This window comes from Mesoplodon bidens (assembly GCF_964165515.1).
Source record: "Mesoplodon bidens genome assembly, chromosome: 7".
NCBI classification, from domain to species: domain Eukaryota; kingdom Metazoa; phylum Chordata; class Mammalia; order Artiodactyla; family Ziphiidae; genus Mesoplodon; species Mesoplodon bidens.
In genome coordinates this window covers 24,552,234-24,567,235 of record NC_138164.1, presented here as the reverse complement: position 1 = coordinate 24,567,235, position 15,002 = coordinate 24,552,234, and the positions used below count along the sequence as shown (strand labels likewise).

General features: G+C 40.9%; 1 protein-coding gene across 4 annotated transcripts in view; it reads right to left on the bottom strand.

Annotated features, from left to right (window-relative positions):
• SLC35F2 (solute carrier family 35 member F2) overlaps positions 1-14,572 on the bottom strand; it is a 117,696-nt gene extending 103,124 nt beyond the window's left edge. For 2 of the 4 annotated variants that reach the window (XM_081238740.1, XM_081238738.1), the window contains exon 1: positions 14,232-14,570. In XM_081238740.1, the coding sequence (XP_081094866.1) occupies positions 14,232-14,341 (110 nt within the window). In that variant the 5' untranslated portion in view covers positions 14,342-14,570. Of the gene's footprint in view, positions 1-14,231 lie in introns of all 4 variants that reach the window. The other 2 variants (XR_014016214.1, XM_081238739.1) reach the window with 2 other exon arrangements.
• Positions 14,573-15,002: the final 430 nt, after the last annotated feature.

The window sequence follows — 15,002 nt, the reverse complement described above, 5'->3', positions numbered from 1 at the left end:
CCATGCCTGGTTCTCTTTCTCCAGGGACCCCCTACCCTATCTGCTTATAGGGTCTCAGCAGAGAGAATGGTATTGTGAATTCTCCAGCGTGCCTGGAACCTAGAGATGCAGCTCATCCAAAGAAATTAGCAGCTACCAAATCTCTTTCAAACCTGTGGTACAACCTGAAAGGAGTACCAATTCTTGGTTGATTATTTCAAACACTGACCATGTGCAGAAGGTGTGGGTTAGATGAGCTGAGAAAAGGTTTAAAAAAGGTTTCCTTGACATTTTATGAATTATTGCCTACATTTTTACCAGCATCCAGGTGGTCTTTGTGCTCTAAAGCTGGGTTTTTTTGGGTTTTTTTTTTTTTATTGGAACCAATTTTAGACTCTATCACCAAATGTCATAGGCAGAATGATGTCTCCCCAAAACTGTCCATGTCCTAGTACCCTGGAACCTGTAAATAGTTCACCTTACATAGTGTGATATTATGATATAAGAAATACATATTTTAGTCTTGGTTTCTGGCCAGATCCTAAAACCCTTGTAATTTTCTAAATGATAAGAGTGAAAGGAGCACCTTTTTTTGTTTGTTTGTTTGTTCCTCCCCAGTTCCTGAAATAGCTGCAGAGTGATAAAGGTGAAAGAATCATCTTTTGTTATTCATAACAGGCCCTCTTCAACCACACCAGAGTTTATGTTAATAATATGACTTTAAGAAAGCCCCTAAGGATGGGGGACTGGCTGCCAAGGGAACCAGCCAGTGATTAGAGGGCTGGAACTTTCAGCTCCACCCCCAGGGAGGGGAGAGGGGCTGGAGACTGAGTTAATCACTAATGACCAATGAGTTAATCACTCGTGCCTACATAACAAAGCATTCATAAAAACCCTAACCAAGGTATTCAGAGATCTTCCAGGTCGGTGAACACACTGAGGTGCTGGGAGGGTGATGTACCTGGAGAGGGCATGGAAGCTCCATGCCCCCTCCTCCATAGCTTGCCCGATGCATTTCTTCTACCTTACTGTTCCTGAGTTGTATCTTTTTTATAATAAACTGGTAATCTAACAAGTAAACTTTTCTTGAGTTCTGTGAACCACTCTAGCAAATTATCAAACCCGAGGAGGAGGTTATGGGAACCTCTGATTTATAGCTGGTTGATCAGAAGTACAAGGTGACAACCTGAGACTTGTGAGAGGTGTCTGAAATGGGAAGTTGGGGGATGGGGGCAATCTTTGGGGACTGAGTCCTTAACCTGCATCATCTGCACTAGCTCCAAATAGTGTCATAACTAAATTGTAGGACACCCAATTTGTGTCTGGAGAGTTGAAGAATCGGTTGATGTGAGAAAACCACGCACCTCCACCCTGACATTTGTTGTCAGAAGTGCTGAGTTTAGGAAAATACAGTTTTTTCCTTTTACATGGCAAAAGAGACTTTGAAGATGTCATTATGGTTAAGTACATTGAGATGAGTCCTTAAAAGGAAGAATCTTTCCCGTCTGTGGTTGAGGAAGGTATGACTATGGAAGAAGAGTCAGAGAGATGCAAAGTTGCTGGCTTTGAAGATGGGGGAAGGGGCCAAAGGCCAAGGAATGCAGGTATCCTCTAGAAACTGAAAAAGGAAAGGAAATCCTCTCTCCCTAGAGCCTCCAGAAAAGAACAAAACCCTGCTGACACCTTGCTTTTAGCCCAGTGAGACCTGTGTCAGATTTCTGCCCTAAGGAACTGTAAGATAATAAATCTGTGTTGTTTTCAGTTACTAAATTTGTGGTAATTTGTTATAACAGCACTAGAAAACTAATACACCAAGTCAACTTAGTTGCATATGACACTTAAAATAATACTTGAATCATAATATTATTTAACTATTTACATTCATCTCAATGAATGGCCTTAGTAACAAGATAATCACATCAAGTAAAAGGCCTATTAAGTAACTTCAGACAAAGTTGATCAGGAGCCATCCTGGATTAAAACACTTTCATCATTTGCTGGGAAAAAAATGAAACCATGCCATTAAGACAGAAACTACCGAACTAGTTTTATTCAAACCAACAAAAGTAAAAATTGGAAATCCAGTGATTTCCTTACATATTATGTCCTGCATGATTCCTAGATAGTCAAGAATACAAGGGAAACATACTAATACTCACCGTCTATACAATAAAAGGGAGACAAGTGCCAGTCACTGTATTGAGCTTTTACATATATTATCTTACTGGATTTTCATACAAACCTAAAATGTAGGTAACATTTTGCAAAAGTTCAAAGTTTTTTAACCAAGTTGATATGACAAATAGATAGTAACACTAGATTAAAATCCAAACAAGATTCTAAAGCCTGTGATCTTTCCATTCCTCTATGCTAAGAAAATGAAATAATTGTGGGAAGAAAGATAGTAAGAAGGGTGCCCAGTACCAGAATGATGTCCTCTCAACTCCTAGGGCATTTGCATTGTAACTTTCCTTTCCATTTTCTACATCCTGTCTGTAGTGTTCTATATGCCTGTTGTATTTGTTTTACTAGATTATAAATGCAGAAACTGTCACGGATATTTTTGTGCCTCCCCCTTATATACATATCCACACAATATCTAGTATTGTTATTATTGTTGTTGTTACTATTTTTACCATTACTATTATTACTGTTACCACTGTTATTGTTTACAGTAGTAATAACAATATCTGACACTTGTTGAGTTCATACTATGTACCAAGCACTGTTCTAACAATTTCACAATTTCATAATCCTAATGTATTTAATCCTCCCAACAATCCTAAAGGTAGGTACTTTTTTTTTTTTTCTGTCCGCACCACGCAGCATGTGGGATCTTAGTTGCCCAGCCAGGGATCCAACCCGTGCCCCCTGCAGTGGAAGCATGGAGTCTTAACCACTGGACCACCAGGGAAGTCCCAGGTAGGTACTACTTTTATTGCTCTTTATAAAGAAACTGAGGCACAAGACATTAAGCAACTTTCCCAATATCACACAGCTAGTAAGTGATAGAACCTGGAGAGCAGCCCAAGCAGTGTGGCTCATAATCATTGTTATATTGGAAGTACAGTAGCCCCCTCCACTTTATCCATGAGGGATACATTCCAAGAACCCCAGTGGAAGCCCAAAAACGTGGATAGTACTAAACCCTATACATGCTATGTTTTTTCCTATACCTACATACCTATGATAAAGTTTAATTTATAAATGAGGTTAACAACAGTAACTAATAGAATAGAGCAATCACAACAATATACTGTTATAGAAGTTATGTGAATGTGACCTCTCTCAAAATATCTTATGGTACAAATTTAATGCTTTTTCCATCTTAACTGAGCATTTATTACACACTGTGGCTGTAACTTTTGCAGTTTGAGGTGCTGCAGCAACACTAGCACACATTTCTTTTTCCCTCTTCACAACTTCACATCTAGAAGATTTGTTCTTACCATATATCTTAGCAACCTCAGCTGACAATTTTTTCCTTATTAAGTAGAGAACTTTCACCTTTTCAATTAAAGAAAACACTTTATGGCTTCTCTGTGGTATATCCAAATTGCCAACATCACTACTCTTTCATTTGGGGGTCATTTTTAAGTAAAATAATGGTGACTTGAACACAAGAACAGTCAATCTGATAACCAAGATGTTACAAGTGACTAATGGGCAGGACACGCAGGACAAAGGGATTCAAGTCCCAGATGGAGCAGACGGCACAGGATTTCATCATGCTACTCAGAGCAGCACGCAATTTAGAACTTATGAATTGTCTATTTCTGGAATTTCCATTTAATATTTTCAGACCTCAGTTGACCACGGGTAACTGAAACCGAGGACAGTGGGGATGCTACTTGCATTTATTATGAACTCAAGAAACCTTTATTATTAACCTAACAAAAGTGAGGTGGTTTAATAAAAACAACTGTGTGTCAGGTGCCATACTAAGTGCTTATATGTGTTGTTTCATTTAAATCTCACAAAAGCTTTTGTAAGAAAGGGATTACAAGTACAATTGAATAGGTGAGAAACTGAGCTTTAGTTGTTCAGTTTGTATTTTCTCATCCTACACAGTGCCTCCCTGATAAGAACAAAAATAAAATATACAATATTGAGGATTATAATACCATACAGGGAGACCAACTGATACAAATTACCCTGCATCCCTAACAATGGGCATTAACACACTCGTTTGATTATATGTTCTACAATGAATTATTTTAATAAGGGGTGTTCTAATGAAAATAAGATGACATAAAATCTATTTATGATATCCTCCCTCTGTCCTCCAATTTTTGATTGGCTGAAAAGAGAACATCTAAAACACATATTCAACTCACCTATTCTCTTTGGACACAGGTCAGAGAAACTTGAGTCCTACAGCCTACAAGGGGGGAGGGAGCAGCACTAAACTGTGGGCAACATGTAGAGGATATGGCTTCTACCTCCAGGATTCTCCCTCTCCCCAGACTCCTGTGTGAGAATTCTAGGAGGGGCACCAGGTGAACACCCTCCAAAGGCTAGGAACAGGAGCTCCAGGAGGGCTGACGAGATGGGCGCAGGGATGGGGGAAGGGTAGATTCAGAAGGATGGGATTAGTATTGGGTAATGAGTGTGCTGCTGTTTCAAGAGTCTAGATGACTAGAGTTTATGACCGTGTGACAGATATACAGCCCTCTCCCTACCCAGCCTAGTCCGGCAAATGCACGAAAGAAAGCAGACTAACCCTGTTCTCGATGGGCAGCCAAGAAGCCAAGACCCATAAAATTTTAAATTGCTAATACTGCCTGCCCATTGAGGCTGAGGCTGAATAGGAAGTTTGAAGAAGATTTTTTTTTTTTTAACCATTGGAAAATCTAAATGTACATCCCTTGTGGATTATCAAACAAAAATACAGATTTCATAACTTGAGGGTTTTGGGTTTTTTTCTGTTTTGTGAGGTTTAAACTGTAAAACCTAATCCTCAAATGAAGATAATCATCTGGTCTGCAGTTAGAAGAATGAAATCAACAGCGAAAGCAAAGCACAAATAAAGAGACAGGCAGAGAATCCCTCTGTGGTTTGGGTTCCTGCCTCCAGCTGCTTCTCTGCTCTCTGTGGTTTGGCACTTTTACCCTCCTTGAATTCAGTGAAGTCGTAAACCCTCTATTTTACCTACAACAGTGGTGAGCTGGATTTCTCTGCTAACAATCAAACTAATACACTATTTAAACACCAGCCAGGCACCAAAAGAAAACAGGAGTCTAAACCTGAATTAGAAAGTTCCTGAGGACTGGGCCTGGGAGGCAAACGGAGGTGTAAGGGAGATTTCCTGTGAGTCATGTGAGTCTTTCAACACTCCACAGGCCTCAAACCAGAAAAACTCATTCCCCTCCTTAATCTGCTTCATTTGCTCCTGATTTACACCTCCCAACTCTCAACTACTCTCAGCCTTTTCAACTGAACCACCACTATCAGGCAAGGAGAAGTAAATGAGCATTAGTGGGGAACCTGATACAAGCCCTAAAGTTTTCAACTCTCTGGTGGTATCTTTAAAATCTATATAAATTGCATTGTGTATAGATACACTATCTAATATAAAAGTAATGGCAAAATATGGGTATTTCACAGGTAATATGAGTATTTCTCAAAAGTGGAAACAAGGCCAATAAACATACACAGAGACCCAGCTTCATTAATGATCAGGGATATGCAAATTAAGAGATACTCTTTTACATTCATCTGACTGTCAAAAATTTTAAAGTCTGATAATATCAAGCGTTAGAAAGGTTATTTGTTTCACAGGACCTCTCATACTCAGCTAGTGGGAGTGTAAATTGATACAACCACTTTGGAAAAAGTTTGGCATTATTTTATAAAGTTGAACAATCACATACCCTATAATCCAGCAATTCCCCTCCTAGATGTATGTATATGTGCATGTGTGTGTATAAAAGAAGCTCTTACAAGTGATCAATAGGAGCCATGTAGAAGAATGTTCCTAGAAGTCCTGTTCACTATTGCAAAAAACATAGAAAAAAGCCCAAATACCCATCAAAAGAATGAGTAAATAAAATGTGGTATACTCACAGGAAAGAATATATGAAGCAAAAGGGAGTGTTTTGCAGCATCAGGCAACAATATGGATGAAACTTAGCAATGTGATATAGGTGCGTAAAAAAAATCCCAACAGATTATATATAGCATACCCTTTTTAAAAAGTAAAAAAAAAAAAAAAAAAGGATAATAAAAAATAATTTTTTAGAAATACATAGAGGTACCAAACTATATCAAAATGAGAGCAAGGAAATGGTGAAAGGAGGATTCAGGATGGTGATTATCTTTGGTTGGGGAAGAAGGGTTATGAAAGAGGAGATGACTAATAGGTAGATGAAAATTAACATCACAATTCCAGTTTTAGGGCTGGTTGTAGGTATACAGGAACTTACTGCACACAAAAAAATTAACTTATTCATGGGCCAACAACGAAAGGGTGTCATGAGCCAGGGATTATGATTAATCCATTTCTGTGCAACTGGAATCTAAAAAATAAATTAAATGATGCCCCAGAAAGAGCATTATATTTATCCTGTGAATTTACATACTCTCTGGTACCCCAAGGCGATACAAATAACCCGGAGCAAAAACCCTAGGGGGTAAATTGTCCAAGGCCTTTTCTTTCTGTTTATTGCCCAGCTCATAGGAGGCAGGGTCACCACTCTGGTTAGTAGCACAGGCTCTGTGGCCAGACTGACTTGGTGGAGGAGATGAAACCTGGCTGCTTTCCTTACTACTGTGTGACTAATCCTGTTAGGGAATACGATTTAACCTCTCAGTGCCTCAGCTTCCAAATGTGTCCAGTAGGCTGGCAATGATAGTATAATACTTACTGCAGAGTATTATTGTAAGGATTACATGAGTTAATCCACATGAGGTGCTGGAATAGTGAAGTTGCTCTAGGTATACTAAATAAACTTTACTCAACAAAGATTGGCTTTTATTATTTTTTTTATCTCTGGCTTGATACCACAGTGAAAAGCTTAAGAAAATATTCTCCTAAACTCTTTTGCACAGTACTCCTCTGGGAAGCTCTAAGCTTCAAGCTCTCAATAATACTAGCCTCAAGCTCTCAGTAGGATTTGTTGGACTGAAAAAACTGAGTTAAAACGTTCCTTAAATACTCTGGTTTCCAAAAAATGACTAGAAAGAAGTTTGGGACTCAGAGGTGGTTTTTCATGGAATCTTTCTCTGCATCATTAGCATAAATAACCAAGTTTTTGTGACATATTACTTATCTGATGACTTTAATTAACATAGACTCCTGTAACCATCCAAAAAAAAGTCCCAAAATTTGTGGACTTAAAGTTTTTATAATTTATTAAAATAAAAACCATTTAAGTCTTTATACAGGGCCTATTTATATTTTCACTATGAGCAATTCTAAGAAACTGGGTTACCTGGTTTCTACAGCGTTAACAGGTTAGAAGTCATAATTTAGAAAGAATGCAGACTTTCAGAGATATGCTCAGTAATACAGAAAAAAAATCATGTGTGCCAAGAAAGAAGTCAGAAAAAAATAAGACAAAAAATTAACCTCTGATCATATTATGACCACTCAGCATAATAATTTTAATCATCATAATCATCATAATGATGATCCTGAATCATGAAGAAAAGGTGATATGTTGAATGCACTTTGTTTATTAAAAGGCAAGTAGTCTCATATATCTGTTTTAAATATACCATGAAGACTTCTAAATAATGGGTTTTTTCCCTTGGTAAAATCTCCAGGATTAGTTGCAAATGGACCCACTAAGTAATTCAATGGGTTGGCCTACCCTAGAAAGTTGTTTGATACAAACCAATTAAATGTTGAAGAACTGCTGCCCAAAATTATGAATAAATTAATTAACAGAAGTGAGTAATCCATTACATAAACAGTGTCATTTTAATTGGGTTTAAAAGTAAATTTTAATACTTTAAAAGAGTGGGTCATAAGTTTTCTTTAAAATTCACCTGCATGAAATGATTCATTTTCTCTGATGTTCCTCAATAAATAATAATATAAGGAAGCTTTATAACTTTTTAACGAACTTACCAAAACTTATATACACAAGCAGTTACCTTGAGAGCCAGTTCACTTCTTCCACAGCTATGGCTAGTGAAAATTACCTTTTTTGTCACAATATGGTAAATGTAATGAGTTAGGAAACAGGTAACTGAAGGACATAGAGGAACATCCAACAGAGAGACAGCAAGGAGCCAGGGAAGAAGACTGCCTGACTTGATGCTGTCTACAAAGAGTCTTTAAGCAGCCATGAGGTCAGATAGGAAAGCATTCAAGGAGGGAGGTACAGGTGTAAAGATGCAGACTATGATGTGTAACAGCAAGGGACTCAGAGGCATGCTGTTATTGCTGGGCCGCCACATGAGAGATGGATGTTCTGGGAGATAAGCTTGGAGAGGGAAGTGGGCCAGTGATAGGGGACCTTAGAGTTCACGTCAAGAACCTTGAGTTCCCACAAAAGGACAAATATTGCATGATTCCACTTATATAAGGGATCTAGAATAGTCAAATTTGTAGAGACAGAAAGTAGAATGGTAGTTACCAGGGGCTGAGGGGAGAGGGGGATGCAGAGTTAGTGTTTACACAGGTTCAGAGTTTCTGTTTGGAATAATAAACAAGTTCTGGAAATGGAGAGCGGTGATGGTTGCACAAGATTGTGAATGTACTTAATGTCACTTAAAATGGTTAAAATGGTTAATTTTATGTTATATATATTTTACCATAATAAAAACCACTAAAAATATAATAATTGTGTTCAGGCAAAGAAGAAAATGAAGGAGGGAGGAGGGGAGGGGGGAGGAAGGCGAAGAGGGGAACAACAGCCAGGAGCAGTAGCAACAGCCACAGCTTGAGCTCCATCCAGTAACCAGTGGCTCTCAGTCTTGTTTTAGCTGCAGAACCCTTTCTTCAAACATCTTGCACAGAAGCCCAACTATAAACCAGGCAAAGCAACAGACGGGTGGGGGTCAGAGGCCAGCCCAGGAGCCACCAGCTTCTGTTTCCTAACTTGCCCCCATAAGGGACCCAGAGGAGTCTCCAGGGAGCCCCAAGAGCTCCCTCAATTTGCAAACCACTGGTGCAGGTGATGGGAGGAAGCCAAAAGGTTTCAGCCTGAACATGGTGCAGTGAGATTTCTGAGATAGTACTGTAAAACAGTCTGGTTTGGAATCAAATGAAACTATTTCAACTCTGCCTCTCACTAAGCATGTGCCTTCAGGCAAGTTACTTCTATGCTATCAAAGGGACTAAAAAAACTTTTTATAAGGACTGATGAAATGTTAGTAGGATGCCTTGATAGGGGGTAAATTCTCATTTGATGACAGCTATTGGTACCCTTTAATTTTAGTTGACATTACTCTGGTTCCTGCGAAATAATATGATTTAGGGTAGGTGGAGGCATGGATGGAAGCTACAACAAAAGTCCAAGTAATGATAAAGGCCTAAACTGAAGTAGTGATAATAAGGATTGGAGGGGAAGGTGGACTCCAGAAATATTCTGGAAGTGCTGTCAAGATGGGAAATAAGCACTGGCAGCCATCTCATATTCCTCCAAATCAACCTGAAGAAAGGAGAAGAGATAAGCAGGAATAACCCAAAGGTTATTCCTAGAACTGGTCTGGGGGAGGGACAGGACTATACCCGGGGCACAGAACAGCCAGAGGCCAAGTGGAAGGCTTTTAATGTAAACCCTTACCTCTCCCCTACATTGCATTACTGCCTATCCCTTTAACAACTTCCTGCAGTGTTGAGAAGTTAAAAAGGTTAAGGTTTTCTAGCCAGGAGCCATTCCTCCACCCACCTCCCTCCAAGCTCCTAGGGCTAATAGGTTACAACCTAGAGAGACTGCCTCCTCCTTCTTCCAGAGCAGCTGGTGATAAAGCCATGGTCACAGAACAGCCTGATGGAGGGGTGCCAAACAAAAGCAATCAACAGTGGTTCTGTAATGCCCAAGGATTCTCCATTCTGGGATTCATCCCCTCCCTTCTACTTAAAGCCACCTGGAGGGACTTGACCAGGCCTGGCCATTGACTCTTCCCCAGTACACAAGGGGACATGTATGAGAATGCTCATCAGTGTTGTTTGTGGCTGGGAGTTGGAACTATCTGAGTGTCCATCACTGAAGGACCATGGAACCGCAGATAGTTAGAAACAACAGGCTAGATCAGTGATTCTCAACCAGGGTCATTTTGTCCCCCAGGAAACATCTGACAATGTCTGGAAAGATTTTTGATTATCACAACTCAGAGGTAAGGAGGTGGAGAGAGTGCTATACTAGCATCTAGAGGGTAGAGGCCAGGGATACTGCTACATCCCACAGTGTACAGGCCAGCCCCCAGATCAAAGAATTATTTGACCCAAAATGTCAATAAGGCTGAGATTGAAAAACAATGGAGTAGAAGAAAAAAACATGACTGGGTCATAAACATATAGTGCTGAATAGAAAAAAAAAATTTTTTTTAAAGAGATGCGATCTATTATAAAATTCTTATTTGGAATTAAGGATTCATATAGTCACATCCGATATTCATTGTGTATGTATTTGCAAGGTAAGCGCTACACTTGGCAGAGAATACAATAGTGACCAAAACTAGATTGGATTCCTTACCTCCTGAAGTCTAGTAGAAGAGGCAGATATTAATTAATCTTGCAAATTAAAAGGGGAAGGGAGAAGATATTTTGGAGACTGGTAGGATCTAGAGTTCCCTAATCCCCCACTTGCAAAGGCCACAGAAATTTCTTCAATTTACAGTACCTTTCAGGAGGGCTACATACCGGCTTAGGATTGTGTTGTGCACACAGTGAGTGCTCAATAGATGTTTGTTGAGTGAATAGATGAAGGCTGTACAGTTAAACACCACTAAATGACTCCTTCCAAATTTCTGCGCCTTAACCTTTGAAATGAGGAAACCAAACAGAAAGGAAGAATCAAAGGGCCAGGCCCTTTACTAGACAGTAACAAGGAGTACACGTGTAGACTGACCAACTACTACTGTTCATTCCTCCTCAAGACTGTGCCCCCCTCAAACCAAGCTATTTGCAGTTCCTTGAGCAAAATACTCTTTGGCATCTCTAAGCCTGGACTGTCCTTCCTTACCTAGTCCACCTGGAAAACTCATTCATGCTTCAAATTCCCGATCACCTTCTCTGTCGAGCTCCCTCATGCTGGTGGACTTGATCTCTGGCCTCCGTTGTGCCATCTGTACTTTGTGCTCACCTCTACAGTACTTATCATAACTTCTTCTTTTTTATGATTTTTTTTATCATAACTTCTTACCATAATTTGATCATGAGTTCTCTGGGAACAGGAACTATATCCTATTCATCTTAATAGCACAGAGACTAGTCGAGAACCTAGAACATCATAGATGCTGAAGGTTTGTCGAATGAAAGACTGAATGAATGAATACATGTCCTGCACTGTACTACAAAAAGAATGGGATAAAGCCTATGCCCTCAAAAAGCTTACCATCTATTTGGTGGGAAAAGGATAAATACGTGAAATAATAATTAACAATTTTTGCTAGAGATATAAATTTGATAGTCATTATAAGAAACATGCATTTTGTCATATTTGAATTAGAGTATACATTAGGATATAATCTGCTAGATAGGATACATACGATTAAATAATATCCTCAGGTATTCCTGGAAATCCATATCCTCCTATCATAGTATTTGTCGTTTGAGTTGGTAGCAATAAGTGACAAAAGCTGAAATTACAAGCAGAGTCTACTTGGAAACATAGAGTGCTCATTATCATGAATGCCTGGCATGTAGTGTGTCCTCAATAAATTTTTATTGAACGAGTGACCTGATATTTTTAATCATAGAGAAAAAGTTATCTGTCTACTACTGAGGCAGGCATATCAGGAGTTGGTGTTACCTAGAATATATCCCTCTCATAATGAAAGCAGAACCAGCTCAAGGTCCTAAACTTTTCCTCTGTTATTTAGTACCCAGTTGCCAAAAGAGGTATTATTGCCCCCTTTTGGTAAAAGGAGTAGAAACCAGTTGTGTGGTCACAAACTATTCCTTTATATCCTATCCATATGATAATAACACATCTACTCACCAACCTCTCTCTGTCCCATAACGGTTAGGGATTCATGGAGCTAAACTCAAATTTAGGGGATGAGTTTTAATACTGAGAGTTTAAAATACTGAATATAAGAAGTCCTAGATATCGGGTAAACTGCATTTTTCTGATAGCTGGGTTAGACAAAGAGAAACTGCAAACAAGAATATGTGTTTGGACGGTTGCCAGAGGTAGGACTGAAAATCTTAATGAACAAAAGAGCTCAGCCAACCAAAAAAAAAAAAAAAAAAAAAAAGCTCCAGCCCAAGACCCTCAGAATAAAGATCAATAAAGGGAAGAGCGTAGGGAGTATGGCAGAATGGAAAGGAAGCCTCAAGAACCTTAGTCATCCCTCATTCATTCATTTATGGGGTTGTGGGAAATACAAAAATTTAAAAGACTTGATTCCTGGTGTTAAGGACTTCGTCCATCAGGAATGCAAGATACACATAAATAGCTATCACACAGGGAAGAAAGTAAAAATCCATAAGGGAGGCACAAAAAAAGTGTGTTCAGAGACAGAAGAAATCTTCTATCTAGGAAGCTATCAGATGTTCCTGGTAAGACATACCAGATTTTGAAAATATTAGAGCATTAGGAAAAAACAATTATTGCTAACCCTTGTTATGTCTTGCTCAACTAATCCACCATATTGTCTGTCTTCTCATCAGGGTTGCTTGTCATCTCCTGAAACAACACCACATCTTCCTATCACCCAGGAATGGAGGGTGTAAACTAACCCATGCATAGTACCATGAACAAGGCTGTCTGCCACTCCTGCGTAATCAGCCACTTAATCTCCACAATAACCTAACAAGGTAGGTACTGTTATTATCCCCATTCTACAAGTAAGAAAAGTGGGGCACAGAGAAGTTAAGTGACTTGCCCAAGGTCACCCAGCTGGTAAGTGGCACAAAAACAGGATTTGAGTCCAGGATCTGTACCCTTAGACATTACACTACACTGCCTCCCAGCTGAGAACTTATGGCTAAATTTATCAGACATACTGTATACAGCTGGATAATACAAGGTGATTTTTGGCCCTTTAAACACACACACAGCTATTTAAAACTTATTTACATGAAAAAATACATACACCATTATTGATCTAGTTTTGAATATAGTATGACTTTTTAAGACAGTTTTCACAACCTTTAATGGAAAATTCGTTTTGTTAATCTTAAAAAAAAAAAAAAAAAAAAAAAAAGAAGTGCCAGCGGCCAGGAGTAGTTAAGCCCAGTTTAGACTGGGGCTGGCAGGCGCCACCCCTTACAGGTCATCGCATGGCCTTGGGGAAATTGCTTCGCCTTCTTTGTTTCTCCATCAGCAAAGCAGGGATAACAACAGTGCTATCTCATAAAATGGTATGGATTAAATGATAGTATCCATATAAATCGCTAAGCACAGTACGTGACATAGTGAATGCTCAGTGAACGTTCGCTTTCATTATTTAGATCCTGAGTTATCTGTATTTCCAGGATGTGAGTCGTCCAGTAACCACAGAAATGCTTTCCCCGTCCCAGAGTCTCTGCCGATCCCTTGTGCACATTTCTCTCTATTTTCCACGTAACACAGTGACAAGAGAAGCAGGCTTCCCTGGACCCCAGACCCGAAGGTAGCTACGTCGCCTCGCTCAGTCCGGGAAAGAGGCAGGCTCTGGATTTCCTCGGGGCGGCACCACAAAACTCAACCCAGACTTCTCACTTGGGTGAACGCAACTGTTAGTGAGGGATCACCCGCCCACTCTGCCGGGCTCCGCAGCAGGGAATGTGGGCACCGGCGGCAGGAAAAGGAGCTCACCCACCTACCAAGCCCGAGACTGGGCACCCCTCCTTCACAGCATCCCTGGGGACTTCGTCCCCTCCCCGCTGGGAGGCCACTGGGGATCGACCTAACAATGCCCAGACAGTGAATTTCCCCTCAAATCCTCTGAAATACATCCCCACGATTTCTAAGAGGGAGTCAAGGGAGGGACACCAAGAGCTTCATGAAGCCAGTAAACAGCTACATCCCTGCAGCACACGTTCAGCCGCCTGAACCAGCACCCCAGTGCTTGCCGCCGCCACGTGCGAACCCGGGAGCTCCCAGCAGCGCCCGCCGCCCAGCCGGTCGCTGTGCGCGGCCTCCACTCACCAGGTGAAGAGTTTGTCCTTGATCCGGCGCAGCAGGGTGGCGGACTCGCTCGCTGCTCCCTGCGCGTGCAGCTGCGGGCGGGCGGATCCCGCCGGCGAGGTGGCCTCCATGGGAGCCCCGCGGTCTCCGGCGCCCGGAACCCCTAGACGTGCCGGGTCCCGGAAGACGGGAGGCGGTGCCTGTGCTGCCGGTGGGGGCTCGGCTCGGCCAGTGAGTCCGCGCTCCCGGGTTCGCTCGCACCGCGGCCGGCGGGCTCCTTCAGCGGCAAATCATTAACTGTCAAGCCCCTAGGGCCAGACAATACATTTGCAGATTGCAACCTGGCACCTCGGGGAGGCAGGAGCAGGAGGAGAAAGGGCGCTTCTTTTTTCCGCCTTGGCAGTCGAGCTTCACTTTTGGGTGACACCCAATATGCATTTCAAGTTCTTATGGTCCCTTATTTAAAATCAGCAGATGAGGTGAATCGAGGTTATGCCAGCGTGTACTAACCTAAGAAGCAGTGATTCAGCTACTGCCTGACCTTAGCTAACTGGGAAGGTCCGGCTGACCCCTCCCCTGACCTAGTCTCCCTCCCTCTGACTAACTTATAAAAGATATTTCCCATCTAATAGAACTGAAGACGCCTTAGTTCTGTGTTTCTTGTTTTCGCAAAACATAGGTAAAATCCTATGTTTCCTATCCGTAAAAGGATGCCGGAAACATGTCTTCGTGGTCCTTGTGGTGTGTCTCGTTCCTTACGGTGTGTTCGGTTTGCCTTTCAATATTCAGAAT